At 37.9% G+C, this 18,506-nt stretch overlaps 3 protein-coding genes and 1 pseudogene across 3 annotated transcripts; all 4 read left to right on the top strand.

The window, feature by feature from the left end:
* Window positions 1–5,747: 5,747 nt before the first annotated feature.
* LOC112083893 (glutathione S-transferase T3-like) lies at window positions 5,748–6,635 on the top strand. Its single transcript, XM_024152010.1, has one exon. It carries the CDS (start codon window positions 5,748–5,750, stop codon window positions 6,633–6,635), a length of 888 nt encoding a protein of 295 aa, XP_024007778.1.
* Window positions 6,636–11,714: 5,079 nt separating this feature from the next.
* LOC112083892 (glutathione S-transferase T3-like) lies at window positions 11,715–12,560 on the top strand. The gene has a single exon (XM_024152004.1). It carries the CDS (start codon window positions 11,715–11,717, stop codon window positions 12,558–12,560), a length of 846 nt encoding a protein of 281 aa, XP_024007772.1.
* Window positions 12,561–13,431: 871 nt separating this feature from the next.
* On the top strand, window positions 13,432–14,741 carry LOC112083891 (annotated as a pseudogene).
* Window positions 14,742–15,287: 546 nt separating this feature from the next.
* On the top strand, window positions 15,288–16,980 carry LOC18991695 (probable inactive leucine-rich repeat receptor kinase XIAO). The gene is given in 2 exon segments (XM_006415013.2): window positions 15,288–15,365; window positions 15,367–16,980. Coding segments are annotated over 2 exon segments (1,572 nt in total). The 3' UTR covers window positions 16,861–16,980.
* Window positions 16,981–18,506: the final 1,526 nt, after the last annotated feature.

Below are 18,506 nucleotides of genomic sequence, written 5' to 3'. Positions count from 1 at the left end.
CCGGATTCTGGTTATGTGGACTCAGGGCATCGGTTATCTCAATTAGTCCTGGTTAACGGCTGATTGATTTAGTTGGTGTATTCCTGGTTTAGTCCGGTTATTTGTAAGGTCCTAGTATATAAAGGGTCAATAACCATGAGTCTTGGTCAATGCTCATCTTGTTTTTTGTTCATCGGAGCTTCTCGGAGAGAGAGCTAGATTCCTTCGTGATTAGTGGATTTGCCGGACTGAGTCTGACTCCAGAGACGTAGCCTACCATATCGATGGTGAACTCTGGGTAATCAAAACCTGTGTGCTCTGTTCTTACTCTTGTTCGTTTCTTTACTTGCGCGATTTAGTATTCATTGAGTGTTCAGAGAGATTGAGAGATCTTGTGAGGTTCGTGAGGCAATCGCTTGTGAATCAAATCATTGAGCTGAGGAATCTTGGTGCTTAATCGCATCATTTACCTTTAGTTTGTTTGTCGTTTTAGAAATTCTGTTTGTTTCTTGGCACCATGGTTCTGTCAATGTTTTGCCACATCTAGGGTTTCTTTCTTTTCTTAATTCATTAATAGTACATCTGAGGAAAATATTTAAGTTTGGAAAGATAAATGGATCAAAGTTTTACAATATATTCAATCTAAACACCTGTTGTGCTTGTGCATTCAAATTTCATCAAACCAAAGAGAATCAAGTGAAACCATATCCGTCAGAAGGTGGACATTTGAGATTTTCAAAACTAAATAATGGGATTGGCCTTGAACAAACGTTGTTCAATCAAGAGTTTCCTTTTAAAAAATATATAAAATAACATTCCAACAAATTGTGAAGAAAAATAATCAAATAAACGATTTTGTATAGAAGTAGGAAGAAGTGAGTTACCAACAAAAGAAGAAACGCCATAACGATGGGAGTGCAAACAAAAAAATAGAGGTTTTTATGTTGTCGTGGACCATGCTCCATTCGTTTTCGTGGTGGATCTGAGCGATCCTTTTGGAGGCTCCATTATGCAATCATCATCCTCGTTTTCCAGTACAAGTGGCCATTTTTCCCTGCATTATCCGAAAAACCATGAAACCACAATCCCTTTTTGCTTGGCCTTTGATAAAAATGAAAATACCTACCCATGAAGCAGAGAAAAAACACTCAAGTTCTCATCAAAGTAGATGTATACCTTGCCATGTTTTTGTGCTTGATTAAAGCCACTTTTCCGCCTCCAGCTTCCCCTATGCTTGAAAACAATGAAGGTTCCATGATTTTCAATATCAAATTTGTACGTGCCACCAAAGGTTTCCTATGGGCTTTTAGAAGGAATTTAAAGTCAAATGCGACGTAGATAGAGTCAGGGTGATTGCAAAGCATAAAATCAACAAAGCAGAAATAGAAAATGCTATTAACAAGAAGACCGTCTTAGAAAGTGCCAAGACAAAGATGTCTAGACTTGTAGTCTTCTGATGCGGCTTCTGCTGTGGAGAATAATGTGGGTGGAGTCTCTTCTTTTCTTTTCGAGCCTCATGTGTTTTTGAAATCTGCTCGAAAAAGGAGAGCCTCATGTGTGTTATACCCTTTGTTAAAAAGTGGTCATGGGAGTGCTGATGGATGGTTTTCAAAATTGCAAAGGTTTTCCATAGTCTTAATACCTACGACTATCTTTATTCAAAATTGAACAAAACGTCAAGCGATCAATTTTAAAAATACACAAAATTTGCATGCTTATAATAGATTCTTAATGCATTATATCTATTTTTAGTGTTCACCATACACATAAGTGAATGTATATGTTTGCAAATGTTTTTGTACCTTTCATCTTAGGGAGTGCTCGCTTCATAGAATGTCCATAAACATTAAATTATAAACTATTTTGAAAACTACGAACAATATATAATCTTACTTTCTTACTTACCAAGCTGGTGAATTAAGCTGATTAATTAGCTTCTACATGTCTCTTGGAGACAACACTATACCTTGAGTTCTAAGTTATATCCTAATTCCTAAGCTTAGTTTTGTTTATATCCCGTTTTGGTGTTTATTTTGTCCTTTTAGGTGATCAGACCAACTAGTTTTTCTTGAATTGTTTTAGATCTTACGTTTTCTTTAATTTAACCGAGAATTTTAGCATTTTCTTTATGTGTTTTTGATATTTTTATTACTTTTGGAAGTTTGGATCGTTTCTCTCACCATTTAATTTAAACTTTGCTCAATGGATAGTCTTCTTTGGTATATCCAATGACCTGCGGTCACGAGATCGTATGATCAGCAAAATATTGTTACTTCATAAGCAAGTCTAACATTAAAAAAATATCATTTTTTAAAAAAAATTATTACAGTCACTCTATTGCTTTATGGGTTTTCAAAACCTCTTCCGTTACATCTTTTTCTTGTGATTTTTTTCTGTATTTCGGCGAGATCCAAATATTTTATAAAAAAAAATGTTAGTTTATAATATCCAAATAACATATGAAACAATTCCTATGATGATAATATGATACTGTCAAATTCAGATTCAGTCAATGAGATAAATTTGTCAAAAGAGTTTTGAAGCTTTAGTTTGGTTGTCGCTTTATAACTTCTGTTTGTTTCTTGGCAACATGAATCTCTCAATGTTGGACTTGAAGAGAAAGAAGTGGCAGCCTAAGCTCCAAGCAATTTTTAGCAGAGTTTCGAGTTTCCGTATAAAACAAGAAAGCAGCAGAGTAAACTCTAGACGTAGCTAAACCAAGTTTGCTCATGTTTTTACTCAGCCAACATTTTGTGTCATACCGTTCCCACTGTGTTGGGTCCCTATCGGAAACCACTCTTTGTAATCGGCTCACTCTGTTGGTTGTTGCTAGATTTCGACAAGGGAGTACTTGTCATGGATCTCCACACTGAGAAATTCCGTAAGATATATTACCCTGACGGTCATTTAATTTGAGTCTGACGGATCCCGTTCACATTTGGAATCTCAATGACCGTCTCTGCGTCTTTGAACTATGCAAAAGTCCGGATTCCAACTCACGGGATCTTCTGCAGCACGACGAGCCCATTGAGAAGTGGGAGACAATTGTTCCCTGCCAATTTTTCGTTCCTCCAATATTGTTGAATTCCACTTGGTCTACACAGAGTTTGCTTTCTCCTTGAGCCTACCTAATCTAGCCTTCCTCTTACTTGGATGCTCCATTGATGTCACAACATATGTTTCTTAGTATTCGTTCTTCAGCTCCACATCATAATGATATTATCATTCATCCACAAGAATGTCTTGTTATGGCTTGCTAGTGTAGTTTCCAAAGTTAAACTTTTGTTTTTATCTTTAAGCAAAGCAAGATACCGTATATGCTATAGAAAGAAGGAAGACCTTCTTGGATATCAGCCATAGATAAAAGTGATCCACACAAGAACACCATAACCTTTGACATCCTGGGAAGAATGGATGGGGCCCATTCACTGATTCACGCTCTTCTATCCTCAAATCCTGCGGTCAGAATCACTCCGCTCATAACACTGAAGAAGAAATCCAATATCTAAGACCAGGTCCGTTGGACGGATTTGGCTCGAGTTCATAGGCGAAATGGATTTAAGAAAAAAGGCCCAAAATCGACGGATCGGTCCGTCCGGAAGAGCTTGATGAACCCGCATCCCAGACACGTGGCGAAGCGTGAGAGGAGGAATTTTCACGTCATTTTTGGGGAAGAGAAATTTTTTTCCCCAAAAATTCATTTCTTCTTCGCGAGTTTTTTTTATTTTCTCTCTTCCTCTCCTACGGCGATTCTTGTCGCCTCCGTCAAATCCGTCGAAACCGTCGACTTTTGCCGGTGTAGTGGACAACCGAGGGTCAGGCTTCCGTGATTATTGCCGAGGTAAGCGTTTCTTCTCTTCCTTTTGCCCGATTTCATTCGATAAAGAGAAATTAGGGTTTTGTATTTCATGGCGAAAAATTTGAAGTCTCTAATCGGTGGTTTCGGTTGGGTTATTAGTGTCGATTTCGAGTCATTTCACCTCATTGAAACACGAAAACAAATTGAAGTTAATATTTTGGGAGATTTGAAAGGAAATTGAAATCGGTGAAATTAGGGTTCATATGAAAAGGGAAAAATTTTTGGGGCTTTCATTTGGGGTTGTAATTGGGGTGTATTACAATGAAATTAAACCGTTTTTCATTTGCTTTCGAATACGAATTCATGTTATACTGTCTTTCGGTTAACTGTTTTTCCGATGTAATTAGGGTTTTTTCAATTTGGGGGAATTAATTGGGGCTTTTCTTTGGGGTTCATATGAATGTTATTTAAAACGTTTTCTGGTTGATATAAATGCTATTACAATAATGACTTTGCCATTATCGATGATTAAATGAATTGTTGTTGTTGTTTACATTATCGGGTTTAGTATAGTAACTTGTGCTTATTATCGTTGATGAACTGCATTGTTCTTGGTGTTTACATGATCGGTTTACTTGACATTGCCTTTTTTAGTTAGTTATTCCACAATATCGATTGTAAAGTGATCGTTATTTTTTTTTGTTACAGATAATGCCAAGCTATAGCAGCGAATCATCTGAGGAAATCCCGTACTGGGCTTACGCGGATGCCACATACGGCATACCGGAGAAGTGCTTCTGCAGGCGGGTTGTGAAGTTGAAAGCAAACGCAGCCGGTCGCAAGTACTATGCCTGCCCGGAATGGGTCAACGAGGTATGCATTCTGTCTTCATTAAGTTTGTATTGGTTTGTTAAATGTTCATTCGGTTTGTAATGTGTAGTTTAAGTTCTTGCTAACGGTTTGTCATGAATGTAGGGAACGTTTGATCACATCCACCAATGGTGGGATGACGGGGTCACCGAACAGTTTGAGATCCTCGCGAGCAGGATAGAGCAGCAGAAGGACCTGATCTTCAGCGTTGATCGGAGTAGAAGCAACGTTCTCGATCCAGCCATAGGACAAATCCGTGCAGAGCTATCAACGATTCAGGGAGAAGTCCGTGAAGAGATATCAACGCTTAAGGGAGAAGTCATGCGTTTGAAGGAGCAGCTTAGCACTCGAGGTGATAGTTTCCTGATCCTTTTTTTCTTTTCTGTGATCGCAGCTATTGCCTATACGTTTAGGGTTTAGAAATGTCTCAAGTACTGTAGTTGGTTAGTGTTTAAGTGATGTTTAGGTCGGCTAAATCAATGTAGTTGTCTAATGGGTATTTTTTAATTTATTTGAGGGTAATTTTTAATGGACTCCACGAAAACATGGTTCAGTTCAAGGCATATTGCTCACCGAGTAAAGGTTAGTTCCCTTGTAACTTGCCTGCTCGTCTGGTCGTCTTTAATGTAGTTGGTAAATGGCTTTATGATGTTAGGTTTAGGACTGGTTATCTATGCTTGATATGACATTTTACGGTTTAGGATTGTGTATTAAATGATATCTAAATTTGCTCGAAAAAGACACTCAGGACATTAAGACACAATGATAAGACAGTCAACCATAAAATAAAAGATCCTCAACCATATTTAAAACTTAAATACCTTTTACTTAAGACATTCAAATCACTCTCTTCTCTCTACTTCATTCATTCTTTTTTTTTCGTGTAACTTTTTCAGTCATTTAAGTCACTGCCTGAACTCACACTCTTCTATCTACTTGATTGACTCTATTTTTTTCAAACTCTTTCACTACCTTCTTCATTCACTCTACTTTTAAAACTCTTTCACTATCTTCTTCATTCACTCTACATTTAAAACTCTTTCACTATCTTCTTCATTCGCTATCTCAACTCCCAAACATCAACTCTTTCACTCTTTCTATGGATTCCCAGAACTCTGTTACACCGTGTGAAGGCTTTGTCAACCTTTTAGCCAGTCAGTACAACACTGACTCATACTCACCGTGCATAGACTTAGGATCATCGGAAATGCCTTCGTTTAGTACGCAAGGCATAGAAGAGCCAACGGAGAATGCATTGAAGAGAAAAATATGGTCGCCGAAAGAAGACTTGGTCCTCATTAGTGCCTGGCTCAACACCAGCAAGGACCCGATAGTCGGGAATGAACAGCGTTTAGGGTCGTTCTGGAAGCGGATTCAGTTGTATTACAACGCTAACCAAGATTTAGAGGGACTGCCAAGGAGAGAGTGGACTCAATGCAAGCAACGGTGGGGAAGGTTAAATGATCAAGTCTGCAAATTTGTGGGCTCATACGCAGCTGCACTAAAGGAGAAATCATCGGGTCAGAATGACAACGACGTGATGAAGCTCGCACATGAGATATTCTTCAATGACTACGGCATCAAGTTTGGCCTGGAACATGCATGGAGAGAGTTGAGGCACAACCAAAAATGGTGCACGAGTGGCAAAGCTCCGAACGGTGCGTCATCAAAAAGAAGAAAGGTGGCAGTCTCGGCTCAGTCTACAACCTCCATGCCTGCAAGCGAGAACGACAAAGAGGTCGAGGCTCGTCCCCCTAGAGTGAAAGCTTCGAAGGCCAGTGCAAAAAAGTCAGCAAGTGTCAAAGCCGACAACAAGGACATGAAGGAGTTTTCTTCCATGTGGGAAATGAAACAAAGGGATCTAGAGCTCAAAGATAAGATTAGAGACAAGAGGATACTTGAGAGCCTTTTAGCTAAAACTGATCCACTTAATGAGATAGATATGGCACTTAAAACCAAGTTAATTAGAGCTATATATGATCTTTAGGTATGCCATAAAGTTATTTTTTGTATGCACTTTGTCATTGTGTTTTGTTTTTGTCATTGGCCATATGCTTTTGTCATAGTGATTCGGTTTTGTTTGAAGTTTGTTTGCTTTAGGTATGACTATGTTTGGTTATCGGTTATGAACCATGTTTTGCTTTGGGTTATTTTGATTGCTTTATTTATGACCTTGTTATTTTGATTGGATGTGTGTTGTTTTGATGTTCCATTTACTTGTCTGATTTACTCATATAATTGTTCTGACCTTCACGGTTTTTTTTTGGGCAGGTTTATGGCTGACACTTCCGTGACCATATGCAACAAAATTTGAGGGGCCATATGCTTTTGTTGTATTCTCTACTATCCACATATTTTATGTTGTAATTTAGACCTTATGTTTCCCACTATCTTATTATTGCCACTCCTGTATTTATATGCTCTCAAAGACTTCTATTTGCAAACACGCTCGAAGACTTTTTTCATTATCACAAGTCTCAAGCAATCGTTTGCACAAAATCTTCATTATCAAATTGTACACATCTCTCTCTCTCTCTCTCTCTCTCTCTCTCTCTCTCTCTCTCTTTTATTATCAAAATCTTCAAGGCATCGTTTGCACTTTGTACCCAAATTTCTCCACAAATCAATTCTACACATCTCTCTCTTTTATTACAAACATTTTAACACCTAAACACTATGGCATCTTCAAGCAATCGTTTAGAGGATATGTATGAAGATTCAGTCGATGATGCTGAAGATGATGCATTTGATGACATGTTCGATCAGAAATTTGATGACAAGTTTGATTCTATGTTAAATCAGCTTGCACAAAAAAAGCAAAAGAAAAAAAAAATTCATTGAAAGAGAGCGGGAAGAAAGCCACATCCGCTTATGGAACGATTACTTCAGTGATGATGCAACCTATCCTCCACATACATTCCGACGCCGTTTTCGTATGAACAAGGATTTGTTCCTCCGTATTGTTAACCGCCCATCCAATGAAGTTCTATATTTTCAACAAAGAAGAAATGCTACCGGCAGATTAGGTCTCTCCGCTCTACAAAAATGTACGGCAGCAATTCGTATGATGGCATATGGCACAGCAGCTGATGCAGCTGACGAATATCTCCGACTTGGTGCTAGTACGGCCTTGTTATGTTTGGAAAATTTCACTGAGGGGATAATATCCTTGTTCGGAGATGAGTATCTAAGAAGACCCACACCTGATGATCTCCAACGCTTACTGGACCTTGGCGAAGAACGGGGCTTCCCTGGGATGATAGGAAGCATTGATTGCATGCATTGGGAATGGAAGAATTGCCCTACGGCCTGGAAAGGCCAATATACACGCGGATCAGGAAAGCCGACTATCATTTTAGAGGCTGTAGCATCACAAGATCTTTGGATATGGCACGCATTTTTTGAACCTCCAGGTACATTAAATGATATTAACGTTTTTGATCATTCTCCCGTTTTTGATGACATATTCCATGGTGAAGCCCCAAAAGTGAGATATTGGGTTAACGGTAACGAGTACCGTTTGCCAAACTATCTAACAGACGGTATTTATCCGAAGTGGGCTACTTTTATACAATCAATTCCTCTTCCGCAAGGAGAAAAAAATAAGTTATTTGCAACAGCTCAAGAATCCGTCCGCAAAGATGTTGAACGGGCTTTTGGCGTTCTTCAAGCTCGATTTGCAATAATTAAAAATCCATCTCTTTTTTGGGATAAAGCAAAAATTGGCAAGATTATGCGGGCTTCTATCATATTACACAATATGATAGTAGAAAATGAACGTGATAGCTACAGTCTCGCCAATATAGAACAATTCCAACAAGATGAGGGAAGCAGAAATTCGTATGTCGATATGTCGTATTCTACAAATAGACCGACAAATGTCTCAAATTTGATGATGGCGAAACGAAACGAAATCCGTGACTATTGAATACATGAACGATTAAAAGCAGATTTAATCGAAAATCTTTGGAATAAGTTTGATACTTTTTAAATGTGTAACAAATGTTTAAGTATTTCTATATTTTAAAAATTGGGTGTTTGTATTTTTTTATTATTAAATTGTAGTATTCTATAGTTTGCAATATATTGTATTCTTTTTTTAATAAGTAATGTTTTATTTTATTTACAAAAAAAATTCCCAAAAAAAAAATATTAATATAATATTCCGGATGAACCCCATAAACGGGTTCATTACTGGAACTTCAAACATAACATAAAGTTCATTACAAAAACGAAAAAAAAAACATATATTATTTTAATCTGATGAACCCCATAATGAGATTCACTACTGCACATGTTCTAATATACTAGCTAGGCGCTGATTCAGAATATCTTTTGGCACTTCTAACTTCTAAGCATCTAGATTTAGCTATATTTTTGTCCTCTAGTTAAGTTTGTTCATGTCAACCTAGTGAATCCTAATTAAAATACATGACAATGAGGAGGTCCAAATAAAAAAAAACTAATAAAATTAGTGATAATAGAGTATACATTCTAAGGTCCATGTTTCTGGAACTTATTGGGCTTTTCCAAGTCCATGTCCAACTCTCTCAATTAGTATGATATTGTCCGCTTTGGGTCTAACTGGCAAAGCCCGCACGGATTTGTTTTGGGCTCCTTTCCAAAAAGCCTCATACTAAATAGAATTGGACATTACTTATATAGTAGACCATATTGGTCTAAACTTCCGATGTTGGACTTTGGATTGACTCCCAACAATCTCCCCCTCAAGCCAAAGACCCTATAACTCTTGATCTCTAAACTCCAGCGATATCTTGTACCATCTTGTACTTCTTAATCGCAAGGTCACCTTGAGGGTTTCTTTCTCACAACGAACATTCAGTCCAATCCAATTTCTCCAGGTCCATTTTTCTTAACCTGGCTCTGATACCATTTATTGGGCTTTTCCAAGCCCATGTCCAACTCTCCCAATTAATATGATATTGTCTGCTTTGGGCCTAACTGGCAAAGTCCGCACGGATTTATTTTGGACTCTTTCCCAAAAGGCCTCATACTAATTGGAGTTGGATATTACTTATATATAGACCATATTGGTCTAAACTTCCGATGTGAGACTTTGGATTGATTCCCAAGCTTTGGCAATTAATGGCGTTGTGTCCTCCGATCAGATGATGCCATAAACGATGTATGTTTATCAGTTTACTAGAGAGGCATTTAACTCTCTAGCACTACTAAGTCCATTTGATCACCTCTAGAATTCACGTAGAAAAGTCCAACTCGCGCGACAAAACGATATGGTATCTTATGTGGCATCTGACTTGGCAAAACTTAACATCTATACTAACAACCTCATGAAAGATTATGACTGAACCGAATGCTTTTTTAATATGGTATGGATTGAATAAAATTAAACTTGGTGTATGAATTAGCAAAACACTATATTTCGAGTATGAATCAAACTTTTTTCAACTTTTGATATATGAATTAACCGAAAATCCCAGAAATCATGAAGCTTACAAAACAACAAACCAAGTTTCTTACCAACAAAATTATAAAAGTGGACTAGTGTATTCATATCTGGAGAGTGGAAAGGCACACAGACACAGTCAAACAATTGTAGATCTAAGCAGTCAAATCTTTGACTTTTATTCTTTGGGTCAATATCAACTGCCAACAAAAAGATCTTTAAAACGTATGAAGTGTTCACAATACTAATCACTCTCCCAAGTTAATTGTGAAATACCCTTAGAGCATGTGCAATGGGGTATTTAACCCCTGTCTCTACCTAATTTCTCTTAATTAAATAAATCAAAAACAACAAAAGAAGAGAGAGACGTCGCCTAAATTAGAGCTGAGAGAAACGTTTCTCTACACACACGTGGCGAAAAATCATTGGACACAAAAATAAGGAGAAGAGAAAATTTTTTTTGGGTCCTCAAACAATTTTTTCATCTCCCAAAACCATTTTCCTCTCTTCTTTCTTCATTATCTCCGTCGAATCGCAAGTCGTCGATTTCATCGAAATTCTTTGTCAGCAAGTTTCAGACGGTGGCGGCGATGTCTTCTGAACAGCTGATTGGCGGAATCGAGGAGTTGTGAAGGCTTGAAGCTTCTGGATCCATGGAACCGTTGGAGAAGGTAAACGAAGAATCGATTGAAATTGTTCTGATTTTTGGGTTTAGATTGAATACCTCGGATGAAATGGTTTACTGAAAGGGTTCAGAGGTAGGTAGCGATGATTGGTTGTGCTTGGATATGTATGCTGATTTAGGTTTTTGATGATCGGATGAAATGGTTTGCTATGATCGAGAAATGATTTGTCTTGGCTGATTAATGGTTTTGTCTTTGGTCTTCTGATTTCGTTTAGGGTTTACGATGATTGGCAACAATTTTTAGTTTGTTTTGATCGACGAATGATAGATGACTTTGTTTTGAACTTTAAGTATCGATAATTTTGTTTTGCTCAATGATAGATGAGTTTGTATGAGTTTGTGAATGGGTTTAAAGTTGATTCTTTGGTTTGTAGTTGAAGTTCATTAACTCTGAGTGTGGATTACTTGTCTTGTTTGTGTAGTTGTGTTCACCTAACTCATATTTACTGTTGTTTTTGTTCTCTGCACAATGAGTAAATGAGATGGAATGACATGAAGAGGAGAGAAGAAGCAGAGCGGTTTAGGATATCATCACTTCCTAAAAAGGTTAGCTTCAATCACTTCCTAGTTAATTGTAGTAAATGCTATTTTGATGTGGGTTTAGGTGGTGTTAGATAATAAATGGAATAGGGGATTAGTTAATGTAAAAGTTAGATATGTGTCAAGTCTCTTCTGCTTGTGATCAATGCATATTGTGTTAGGTTGGGTAGAATGCTTGTGTTTAGTGTGTAGTTAATGTTTGTTTAGGGTTTAGCGGACACTTTTGTTCCCTCTTCTTTCATGCTAGTATAAAGCCCTATCTTTCTCATCTCTTTGAACTCGGACACTTTTTTTTTAAGCTCATCTCTTCTTTCTTATCTTCTCGTATCACTTCCAAAAATCTAGTCTTATCTTCTTTCATCTCTTCTCGTATCAGTTGCAATCCTTCTTGTCCTCTCTTCTTTTGTCCAAGGATGTCTTCTCCATTTCCCTTTAGCAACACCTCAAACTTTGTTGATCTTTTACAAAGTCAACAAGAGAGTGTGTCACCTTACCCAAATCCATACCCTTCCTTCGAAAACCATGCCTTCGGTACCCAAGCTTCCACCGAAGAAGTAGAAGAGGTTGGAGTGACTAGCAAGGTGATTAGACGACCGTGGAGTCCTGCGGAAGATACCCTCCTCATCAGCTCGTGGTTGAACACCTCGAAGGACCCGGTTGTAGGAAATGAACAGAAAAGTGGCACTTTTTGGAGTCGCATTGCTTTGTACTTTGCGGCGAATCAAAAGGGAGGAGAAATCCGAGAGTCTGGGCAGTGCAAACAAAGATGGCACAAGATTAATGATCTTGTGAGCAAATTCTGTGGGGCTTATGAGGCTGCAACAAGAGAAAGAACAAGCGGTCAAAACGAAAATGACATTCTCAAAAATGCTCATGCTATTTTCTTCAATCTCCATAAGAAGAAATTCACTCTCGAATACGCTTGGAAGGAACTGAAGAACGACCAAAAATGGTGTGATTTGTCAACCAGTAAAACCGATGGCAGCTGTAAAAGGAGGAAGACCGAGGATGCCAATGCAGAGGGAAATGGAGATGGAAACAATACTTGTTTTGCTACTCAGTCAACTCCCAGGCCTCCTGGTGTTAAAGCCGCAAAGGCTAAAGGCAAGAAGATGGACGTGGTGGAGGCTGTTAACGTCTTTGGCAATATGTGGAATATGAAAAAAGAAGAGATGACTATGAAAAAAGAAACCCAAAAGATGGCTCTTCTTGATTCCCTTATTGCGAAGGGACACCTCTCTAAACCGAAGAAGCTCTGAAGGGGAAGCTCATCTCCGAGTTGTTGCATAATGAGTGATTTGCAACCTTGTCTTTTATGTTTAAGATGAAACTTGTATCTGTTATGTTATGTTTTTAGATGTCCGAAGATGAAACTTGTGTTTTTAGATGTTTAAGTTTTTTTTTAGGTGAACAGGCTAAATTATGTTATCTTTTGTTTAGATGTTTAATTTAAATGTGTTTGTGGCCTTATAATGATGTGTAATGTTTTATTGATGAATGGGAAAGAGTATGTTTTAGGGATAGTAGTCATCAATTCAAGGTTCTCTTTTCTATAATATACAAGTTTAACTTGGGTCTTACTTTTGCAGGCTTCCGAGTGGATACATAAAGAGTATTGAGCCCATATTTTCAAGTAATATTGGAGCATTTGACATTTGACAATAATAGAAGTAGTGGAGCATTTGCCTTTTTACAATAATAGAAGTAGTGGAGCGTTTGGCATTTTCCTTGTATTATTGTTCTATTGGGTCCATATTTCAGACACCACAAGATGTGTTTGTATTTGAACCACAAAACTCATATCATTGTTCGATTGTATTTGGCATTTTCCTTGTATTATTGTTCTATTCGGTATATATATATATATATATGTAAACTTCGATTTCAGAAACTCATATCATTGTTCTCTTTATTCTTCATCTTAGCAAGTCTCTTTCTCTTTTTTATACAAAGTTGTCATTCTCTTAATGCGATACAACTCTTTCTCTTCTTAACAAACTCTTTCTCTTTCTCTTATATAAACTTCGATTTCAGAAACTCATATCATTTCATCCACTTGTTATCTCAATCTTCCTACTGTCTTCCTCTTTTTCATCTAAGATCCTTTTTAGTCAACGCTTTTATCTTCTCATGGCTTCTTCATCAAACACTCCCCTTGATAAAGCGTTCGATCAGATGTTTCAGCAACAATTTGATGACATGTATGATCAGTTTTATGAACAAACATTCGAGAATCTTATAAATGAGTATGGTGATCAAGAAGAGGCAACCTCATCAAAGAAGAAACGAGCTTTTATAGAAAGAAATCGAGAAGAATGCCACATAAGATTATGGAATGATTACTTCAGCGAAAACGCAATTTATCCCGACCATCTTTTCCGACGACGTTTTAGAATGAACAAGACATTGTTCTTGCGTATTGTTCATCGGCTCTCCAACGAAGTCAGTTTCTTTAAACAGAGGAAAGATGCCCGGGGTAGACTTGGTCTATCTGCACTTCAGAAGTGTACAGCCTCAATTCGGCTCTTAGCTTATGGCACGGCACTTGACACCGTTGACGAATACCTTCGACTAGGTGCAAGTACGGCTCGTTCATGTCTGAAAAATTTTGTTGAAGGAATTATTAATCTCTTTGGCGACGAGTACCTCAGAAGACCCACGGCAGAAGATCTTCAACGTCTACTTTATTTTGGAGAGGAACGCAGATTTCTCGGGATGATAGGAAGCATAGATTGTATGCATTGGGAATGGAAGAATTGTCCAACCGCTTGGAAAGGCCAGTATGCACGAGGTGCTGGAAAACCGACAATAGTCTTAGAAGCGGTTGCTTCATACGATCTCTGGATTTGGCATGCGTTTTTTGGACCGCCAGGTACCCTTAATGATATTAATGTTTTGGATCGCTCATCCGTTTTTGATGACATTATAAAAGGTCGAGCTCCGAAAGTTAATTTCTTTGTCAATGGAACGGAGTATCATCTGGCATACTATCTCACTGATGGTATATATCCAAAATGGGCGACTTTTGTCCAATCTATTCCACTACCACAAGGCGAAAAAGCATGTTTATTTGCTGAACGTCAAGAAGGTTATCGAAAAGATGTCGAGCGTGCTTTTGGAGTCTTGCAATCTCGATTTTCCATTGTCAAAAATCCGGCTTTGTTTTGGGATAAAGAAAAAATCGGAAAGATTATGAGAGCTTGTATCATACTCCACAATATGATAGTAGAAGATGAACGAGAAGGATACAAGCACTTTCGTATTGAAGAATTCCAACAAGGGGAAGGAGGCGGAAGTTCTAATGTGGATTATTCGTATTCCACAACTATGCTTACAAATATTTTAAAATGATGGATACTCGGAAAAAAATTTGATCACCAGAAGTGCATTATCAATTAAAAGCCGATTTAGTCGAACATATATGGCAAAAATTTGGCTAAACACAAAATAAAAACTGAAGTTTAATGTAATATATTTTATGTTTTATTTGTTGTAATGTTTTAATTTTAAGTCTCTATCAATGAAATAAACATTCAATTCAAAAAAAAATTATTTCTTAAGTTTTTTTTTTAGAGATCAATTTGAGTTTTTTCCATTGAACCCTCAAAAATTACAAAATCTCTCCCTAAAGTTTCTACTTATAAAACAATTCATAATATTAATAAAAAAAGGGATAGAGACCCATGAGGGTTTCTCCCATTGCACATGCTTTTAGTGAAAATATTACTTAAACTTGATATAGAAGAATAAATGATGCTTTAAAAAATGATAGGAAGAAGAAATTATCTTTTACACTAGAAACAAAAGAATTTTTTTTTTTGTTTTTCCGCAAAAAAAGTCTTTTATATTAAGACAGACAAATCAAGTTTTTAAATCAAATCTGATAAAAAAAAAAAGTCTTTTCCAAGCCCTGTTACTTGGGAATGATAAAACTCGACCACGATTACGGATACATTTAATCCCTAACCTTTAATTATATGTCTCACATGCAAATGGATTGGTCAAAATCGTCAACTTTGACTTTTTTTTTGGCTCTCTCGAGCCGACACTCTCCTTCTATATTAACCTTACAATTTGCTTCTCTCAATTCCCACCACACAACACCACACCATGAACACTTCTTCCTCTTCTTCTTCCTTCCCTCTCTTTATCTTCGCCGCCATTATCTTTCTCCGGTGCCTAAACCCCACCGGAGCCGCCACGTGTCATCCAGATGACGAGGCGGGTCTTCTAGCATTCAAAGCGGGTATAACCCGAGATCCTTCGGGTATTCTCAGCTCATGGAAGAAAGGTACTGCTTGCTGCTCATGGAACGGTGTCACTTGTCTCACCGGCGATCGCGTCACCGCACTCACCGTCGCCGGACAGTCTGATGTCGCCGGAAGTTTCCTCTCCGGCACTATCTCTCCGTCGTTAGCCAAACTCCAACACCTCGACGGAATTTACTTCACCGATCTCAAAAACATCACCGGATCTTTCCCCCAGTTCCTTTTCCGATTACCAAAGCTTATATACGTTTACATCGAGAATAACCGTCTCTCCGGTCCTCTTCCGGTTAACATCGGTTCGTTAAGCCAATTCGAAGCGTTTAGTCTCGAGGGAAACCGGTTCACGGGTCCAATCCCGAGTTCGATTTCGAATTTAACTCGGTTATCGCAGCTCAATCTCGGCAATAATCTCTTAACCGGAACTATCCCTTTAGGGATTGCTAATCTCAAGCTCATGTCGTCTCTAAATCTCGGCGGTAACCGTCTCACCGGAACAATCCCGGATGTTTTCAAATCCATGACGGAGCTCCGATCGCTAACTCTCTCTCGCAACAGATTTTCCGGTAATCTCCCGCCGTCGATCGCGTCTCTCTCGCCGATTCTCAGGTTCCTCGAGTTAGGCCAGAACAATCTCTCCGGTACCATCCCGAGCTATTTATCGAGATTCAAAGCCCTCGATACATTGGATCTCTCAAGGAATCGATTCTCTGGAATCGTACCCAAGAGCTTCGCGAATCTCACAAAAATCTTCAATCTCGATCTCTCACACAATCTCCTAACCGATCCGTTCCCTGAATTGTTCGTGAAAGGAATCGAATCTCTTGATCTATCGTACAATCAATTTCACCTGAAAATGATTCCAAAATGGGTGACTTCGTCGCCGATCATCTTCTCGTTGAAGCTAGCGAAATGCGGAATCAAGATGAGATTTGACGATTGGAAGCCTGCAGAGACTTACTTCTACGATTTCATCGATCTCTCGGAAAACGAGATCTCAGGGAGTCCGGCGAGGTTTCTGAACCAGACGGAGTATCTTGTGGAGTTCCGTGCGGCGGGGAATAAACTCCGATTTGATATGGGGAAGCTGAAGTTTGCGAAGACACTGAAAACTCTTGATTTGTCGAGGAACTTGGTGTTTGGGAAGGTGCCTGCGACGGTGGCTGGATTGAAGACACTGAACGTGAGTCGGAATCATCTTTGCGGAAAGCTTCCGGCGACAAAGTTTCCGGCTAGTGCGTTCGCCGGTAATGACTGTCTCTGCGGGTCTCCACTTTCTCCTTGTAAAGTTTAAACGGGCAAGAAAGCTAGAAACTGGTATTTGGATTTAGTTTGACACTTGGCTCCAAATAAGATTTGTATTGTATTATTATTAATAACAAATAAAGTAGTTTTAAGATATGAAGACACTTCATTAGAATAACTGACCCAAAGTATGTTAAAGTATATTCATGACCGACCAAAAGTATGTTCAAAACCAATCCAAACTTTAGGTAAAAATAGAACATACAAACATACATAAACATACATACCTGATACCCAAAGTATGTTTGTATGGCCAACGATATGTATTAGTGAAACTTCAGAGTAGTATTTATAAGTTTTTAACGCTTCTGCATTGTTGTATTTAGTGACTTCTATTGTTGGTAAAAAATGAGGAATGGAAAGAATGTAAGAAACTAAAAGAATCCTTAAGAAAATAAGTTGATTTAAACTAAATGATTGTAGAGTAATGGATTTTTTTGTTATATTTATAATGTAGTCGTACAATAATCAAAACCAATAAAATGTGATTATGCATGTAGTTGGAAAAATCTTTGTGATTAATTGATTATGTATAGTTTTATAACTGGTAAATAAAAGATAGTATTTCAACATGTAGAATTGTTTTTGGAAGGGGTATGTCATTCTTTACATTGTGTTCATGTTTAGAATAATTGCAAATAATGATGTGTTCAATGGAGACGAGAGCTCATCTGTTCTTCGAATGCAAATCCTACTGCGGAATCAATACACTAACAAATAGGATGAGCTAATAGTTCTTCTCACACAGAATAACTTAGAGAAGACGACGCTCTTTCTGGCAAGGTAGGTGTTTCAAAGCACGCTTACTACGCTATGAGGGAACGGAATGGACGGCTTCACGGCGATACTCCTACTCCGGTGCAGAGGTTGATTGGTGTTCTGGATAAAACGGTTCGAAACCGGCTAAGCTCAATGCGCAGGGGAGGTGACAACCGATACAACGACGGCCTGGAAGTGTGGTTGGAGTCACGTGGATAAAAGCAAACAACATTTGAAGATCAACAAAAAATGCTCGTGCTCTGTTTTTTTGACATAACTCTGTTTTTTTGCTTCTGCAACCATATTTCTTTCATCTCTTTCTAAGAAAGCTACGTAAAAAAAACATTTTTTTTTTTTAATATAATTTAACATATTTTCAAAAAAAAAAAATATTATCCTATTGAAATGAATTGAGCTAAAATTTGGTGAGAAACTAGCCAGAGGAGTTAGCTTTTGTATGAAAGTGATTTCACGTCATTTGAACGAATTTTGACAGATGCGTTAATTTTTGTGAAGAATGGTCTTGCAATTCGACTCCAATGCATAAGCAGAATCGTGTCTGAGCACAAACTATCTAATGAAGCATGTGCTTCAGGGCAGGTGACCTTAAATATCTTTTGTGGGCCAATTTTCTATAAATTATGTTATCGCAATTGGTTTTGGTTTGTGTAGGCTTGACTCTTCTTACCCAGGTTCGATTCTACGCAAAGTAGTTAAATTTTTATTTTTTACAAAAAACACTTTATTAATCTGTCACACATCGTCAAACATAAAAATTTTAGAAAGGGAAGCTGCACTATATATAAGAATCTTCTTCTTGAGCTTAAAATTAGTCAGATGATTGTGGGCTTAAACTAAATTATTTAGAGCTGAAGG

The sequence above is a fragment of the Eutrema salsugineum genome, unplaced genomic scaffold, assembly GCF_000478725.1.
Source record: "Eutrema salsugineum unplaced genomic scaffold, Eutsalg1_0 scaffold_5, whole genome shotgun sequence".
NCBI classification, from domain to species: domain Eukaryota; kingdom Viridiplantae; phylum Streptophyta; class Magnoliopsida; order Brassicales; family Brassicaceae; genus Eutrema; species Eutrema salsugineum.
The sequence above is the reverse complement of the archived record's forward strand: the minus strand, read 5'-3'. Positions and strand labels throughout refer to the sequence as shown.